The sequence below is a fragment of the Mytilus californianus genome, unplaced genomic scaffold (assembly GCF_021869535.1).
Source record: "Mytilus californianus isolate M0D057914Y unplaced genomic scaffold, xbMytCali1.0.p SCAF_3, whole genome shotgun sequence".
Classification (NCBI taxonomy): domain Eukaryota; kingdom Metazoa; phylum Mollusca; class Bivalvia; order Mytilida; family Mytilidae; genus Mytilus; species Mytilus californianus.
The window spans coordinates 107,699,174-107,705,173 of NW_026262679.1; the positions used below are offsets into that span (position 1 = coordinate 107,699,174).

A 6,000-nucleotide genomic window follows, 5' to 3' on the forward strand; every position below is an offset into this window, starting at 1 on the left:
GATGAAGGATATCTGTTATCCGAAATATTTATAAATAATTACATTTATAGTTCCTTTTTTTGTTATTGGTGTTGTTGTGTACACTTTTTAGGCGTTTATATATATATATATATATATATATATATAAACGAGTCTAAATTGAAAACAACGTTCAAACCTATGATTGCGTTGGATAAAAACCGCAATTTTTATACGTGTGCATGGAAAACAAATTTCTTGGTAGAGTGGTCTAAATACAGCACAAACAACATTTTCCAAAAGACCAAAAAAGTGAAAAAGTATATTTGAACAAAACGCATTTGACAAGCAGGTCGAACAACGGATGTTCTTAAACCCTGCTGACTGCCATTGACGATTGCCAAATAAATTGATCACCAGATGTAACAGAGATCTTATATTTAATTTAATACCAAACAGAAAACAATAAACTTGCGGAGAAGGTGGTATACCGCAAACATGAGGTGCAAAAATTTGTACACCATATCCGGATTTCGACAATTAATGTCTCTTCAGTGATGTTAGGGATCGAAACGGTATTTGGAAGGCCATATAATTTACCTCAATTTAGGATAGACTCTTGAATTTTAAATGGGTTTTACTACTTTTTGAAGGCCGTACGGTGACCTATAGTAGTTAATTTCTGTGTCATTTGGTCTCTTGTGGAGAGTCGTTTCATTGACAATCATACCACATTTTCTTATTTTGATATAAATAGTTTTATTGTTTAGTAAGAAGCATGATTGAATAAAAATTGCGTAATCCTCTGAAAAACAAAGTACATTAAAAAGTAAGGAATTATTTCATGTAACATTTAATTCAAACTTTTTTTGTCAAAGTACTCTAATACCTTTCATTCAACCATTAAACATGCGAAAGCTAAAATTTCAAGTTTTGACATATGTAGAATACCGACGATGTTAATCATGCAGAGTTTACAGATATTGTGTTATAGGTCGTCATGAATATACATGAACTAATTGCCACTGGACGTTAAGCAAACAACAATTTAATTCACCTAATATACGACTGTATTGTATACCACCTGAAAGATTATTATTTGTACTTTCTGTTTTGTCCGGACATAAAAAAGTACATGATTCTTCTGGTTGTTATTTGCTTGAACTTGCTTTCAGTAACTGCGGGTACTCTCAGATGGTACTTTGTATCTTTAGTGTTATTGTTCTTTGTATCGATCTGATGAGTCTAGCCCATTGCAGCTGATTTTATAGTTTGCTCTTATGCTGTGCCTTTACAACACTGTCCCAGATCAAGGGAAGGTCATAAACCCCCGTCTAATTCTGTGTGTGGCTGCCAAGTCAGGAACCCATAATTCAGTGGTTGTGTAGCTGAATTTCATATTTTTGGTTTTTGGTTTTTGGTTTATTGTTTTATACATAAATCAGGCTGTTAGTTTTCTCGTTTGAATCGTTTTACATTTGTCATGGCTTCTTCATAGTTAACTATCTGATATGAGTTTTGCTCATTATTGAAGGCCTTACAGTCCCTATAATTGCTAAACTCCACGTTTTTAACTTTGTTGTCTCATGGGCAAACACCACATCTCCTTATTTTATATTATCTATGAATTGTTTCTCCAAAAGAGATCTATTTGCCTTGGAGAACTAACAGGCTACCAGCAGTAGTATTAAGTTTGACGTCTCATGATAATCTACTCAATAACTGGACCAAAGTCAAAGGATCAGGCATGACAGGGAAAGTCGACCCACAATATTTTTTAATTTTGTAATGAATTTGAATGTATTTAAAAATAATTAAGCAATTTATATACTGTTAGAAACTATTCAGCTGTAGTTTGACCTTCTTAAAAAAAACACTCGTTGAAATACACTTTTAGAGGTTGTTCATGGTTTTTCTATCTGACTTTTGAAGAATTTTCCTGAAAAGTAAAGGGGACGTTTATAATAGGATGAGGAGATTAACAAGTGTTCCGCCGTATATAACTTTGCATCGATACGTTAATTGCTGTAAATTAACCGTCAAGGTTCTGCATCATCCTAGCTAATGGTGCTATTTTATCATTAACGGATGACACATCTTCCAGAAATGTTTTATACTCGTCTGATTGTTTCATTATTTGTGAGACTCGTATGCACGTTGAGTGAAATCCTGCTAAATTATTAGAGAAACGTAATGCTCTCATAAGATAAGTGTTAGCATTTACACATAAATGTGTGTTTCCAGAAACAGTGTTCTCTACAGTATTTTGAAGCATTCGTAACTGACGATCCGCCTGAAAATTATCTCCAAGCTCGAAATGAATCAAAAAAGAAAAATAATGTAAAATAACAACTGGGTAGCACGGAAGAAATGCATGAATTTCACTAGCTCCTAAATTTTCATGAGCCAGAAATGAATTTTTAGTATCTATATTGTATGGTACATCCTTCATTACTTCTTGCCGTAATCGTTTTAGAAACGAACATTTCGCCGACAGTCTTTTTCTGGTGAGTGTGTGTATAAAACTGGTTTTCAAATGATGTGATAAATAAAGTCTGTCAATGGATAATTGAACCGTTACAAGATCTAAGAGTGGAAACATTTTGAAGTGTTCTCGATGGTTATAGAAAAATGCTGCAAGCAATAACCACCCTGATGCAGCGTCACTGTACGTATTGATTAACAATTTTGCCAGTATTAGTCTATATGTTATATACGTACACTTATTATGACTTTGTTTAGCTCGTCGACATTTAGGATCACCATTACAAAACTTGACATTAGACAACGAAGAGTAATTAAAGCACAAAAATTGCAACGCGCATATATTTTTTACACTTTTTGGAAGACTAGACACTATTCTGTGAATAACATGCTTACACTTATGTTCGAAGTCAAAGTATTTCATTTCTAAAGTCATGTAAAGAGGAAATATAGCTTTATCAAAAACATTATAGCCATTCACCAGGTTAAACGATAATCTAGCCCGAAATCCGTCTAAAGAATTTGCATGAAAGATATTCTCCCATCCTTTGTCAGACAGCACTCCGTTTAACATGCGAATCAACTCGTTGCGTGCTTCGTTTGACAATTTCCCGTCAATCATATTGTGTGCAGGTACGAAATAATTAGGAAGATAGTTACATGAAATGAAGTACAATAAACGTTTAACACAAACCAGAAAGCAGTGAATTAAATTTTCTGATGTCCATTTCGATCCATCTGTTTCCTCCAGTATCCAGAATAGTAACGTTTTCATATAGTATGAACACAAAAGTTTAGACAAAATCTTATTACTATTTACGATTTCTTTCAGATAAATCTTCAACAAGGCATAACAAATAATCTGCACGTGATTGAAAGAATGAATAAGTACTTTTTCTGACAAAGAAAATGACATTCTCCATTCCAATTCGTTGACGTCATTCGAAGAACTCTTGCTACCGACGGGAACTAATAACACGCCTTGTTCGGCAATGTTGTCAATTAGTTCTTGAGGAGGCCATTCAGATGATCTGTTTCTGAGCAGCCAATTTTTGGCTACAAACGGCCATGTGTTGCACTGTAAACAGTAAACCATATCCAAATCTACTTCATTATGACAAACACTTGGACCATGAATACTGAAAGCCCCATTATATAAACGGGGTTTAACCATGAGTAAATCTTTAATTTTTCTACTTGATAGTAGGTACCCATTGTCAGTCTTAGAAAACAAAACGGGGCAAAATTTGCCGATGCTTTCCGGAACGTTTAATAGAGCAAATCCTGGTTGAGCATTGTTTGTATCGATGTTTACAGCAAAACCTGAACTGTCAATGTTCTCATAGACCTTTAAATATTTGTGTAAAGTCATCACGTCAAAATCACTTCCATGAAGGTCTAAACCTTCCGATTTACTTCCACTACTGATTAATTCAAAGCCATGTTGTGTATTCCATGTTTCATCAAATAATTTAAAAAACAATCGTCTATATCTAACAATTTTTTCCGATCCGACCAATACATTACACATATATTGGTATAATTCTATTGAAGCTGTTTCTAATTCTTCATTTCTAGAGTCCATAGTAATTTGGTAAAACTATCTTCCCAACATACACCAAGACGCTGCTGATTACATCAAAATCAGTCAAGTAATTAAAGAGTCAAACTTTTCAGCAGTTAGGTAAAAGTTGAAGTTTATGCATGAACTTCAATCACTTCTTAACATATAACTGAGTTAAAAGAATGAGACAGTGAATATAAATAGTTGGCAACTCAGAAAAAGGAAATACTTATACTTTTCTAAGGTTCAAAAATATTTCCTTTCTACTCAGATCCGATTAGAAAAATTTCCTTGATTCAGTGTTGCCTACTCCCTTTTGTTATGATCGTATTTTATTGAATATTTGTGAGATATGACAATCAACTTATCACTGCATTTTAAACCATTCCTGTATCTGAAACTTTGCAATTAATGACTGATTATCAAATAAAAATGATCAAGTAAAACACATTATGGAATATAATAAAACTATAATAAAAAGTGACTTTTGAACGTGAATGATTAATAGTAAACGTCAATGAAAATAACACATTAAAATGTCGTGCCTCCGAAGCGCTTTTCTGGATTAACCCTCATCACTTCAAACTTCAACATTTAAACGCAAGCTATATGAGCAAAAGATACATAAAAAATAACCATGTTTATCTAAGGCCAACTTTGCCGGATACCGCATGGATTTTGTTTATTTTTTTGAAGATGGTTATAATTAGGTGACCTATAATTATTCACACCTTTAACCTTTGATCTATTGAATTAATAGTTGACTCATTGACAAACGTACCACATCTCCTAATTTTAAATAGATATAAAGACTTCTAGAATCTAGAATGGTTTTACATTTGTCATTTCGGGGCCTTTTATGACTGACTGTGCGGTATGGGCCTTTCTCATTGTTGAGGGTCGTACGGTGACCTTAGTTGTTAATTTCTGTGTCCTTTTGGTCTCTTGTGGAGTGTTGTCTCATTGGCAATCATACCACATCTCTCATCTCTATATTCTTTTCATATCAAACATAGATGTTCATCCAAAAAACTATTAATTTACTGATTGACTGAATTTTTATCATTTTAAGAGCATAACTCCTCAGCCATATCTACTGTAATGTTGACAAATAAGACTGGCCTTTACTTTAAAGGTATGAGTTCATCTTTAAAATTATCTGACAGAAAATTTATTAAGAAAAGTATGTAATTAATCATGTCAGTACTAATGCACTGACTATTGAGATGATGATACCATCGGCTATACGCACAGTCCACAAGGAGTGGTATCGACTAATGGCTAGTAAATAAGAAGCGCTTTCCTGGATCTACCTTCATCAGGAAAATACACATTTGTACTTTCCAGTGAGAAATTTCCTTGTATGTGTGTTTGTATGTTCCTCTTTTGTTGAGCATGAGTATGCAAAACTGCATAAGCTTAAATTTACTCCAAAGCCTATACAATCATTGTAAAGTCTTGTTTTTCAAATTAGGTGCAGGAAATGAAGTAATTACAATCACTGGCATACTGTTCCTACAAGAAGCATTAGAACTTTACAAAAATAATCTAAATTGAGAGTAGTACCACAGTTCTGAGATTGTTAAAGGCTGTTTAATGAAAATTCTATTTTCCATAAAATATCGCTAGTCATTCAGAGACCAACTAATTTAATGATTTTGCTTGGTCAATTGCTGTCTTATCAACTATGTTTATCAATCCTGTAGATATAATCATAAGGAAAATAATAAAACATATAATTGACAATTGGTTTCGATTAGACAAATTCGTCCGCTTTTCTTTCGTTCATTTCTAAATGATTCCCTGAAAGAAGAAAACAATGTAGATAAAAACAACAATAACAACAACAATAATAGTAATAACAATAAAAATGGTAATAAAAATAAAAATGATAAATGTTACCCGGGTCTGGTTGATTCCTGTGAAAGAATGAAAGAATTCTAAATACAATTTCATAATGTTCATTCAAATTACATAATATATGACATAATTAG

At 33.0% G+C, this 6,000-nt stretch overlaps 1 protein-coding gene across 1 annotated transcript; it reads right to left on the minus strand.

Annotated features, from left to right (window-relative positions):
• Nucleotides 1–1,357: 1,357 nt before the first annotated feature.
• LOC127733600 (uncharacterized) lies at nucleotides 1,358–4,152 on the minus strand. Its single transcript, XM_052242931.1, has one exon. It carries the CDS (start codon nucleotides 4,025–4,027, stop codon nucleotides 1,991–1,993), a length of 2,037 nt encoding a protein of 678 aa, XP_052098891.1. The 5' UTR covers nucleotides 4,028–4,152; the 3' UTR covers nucleotides 1,358–1,990.
• Nucleotides 4,153–6,000: the final 1,848 nt, after the last annotated feature.

Excerpts from the sequence above, each read along its gene's own strand:
- LOC127733600 (XM_052242931.1), bottom strand. The coding sequence starts at position 4,027 with ATGGACTCTAGAAATGAAGAATTAGAAACAGCTTCAATAGAATTATAC.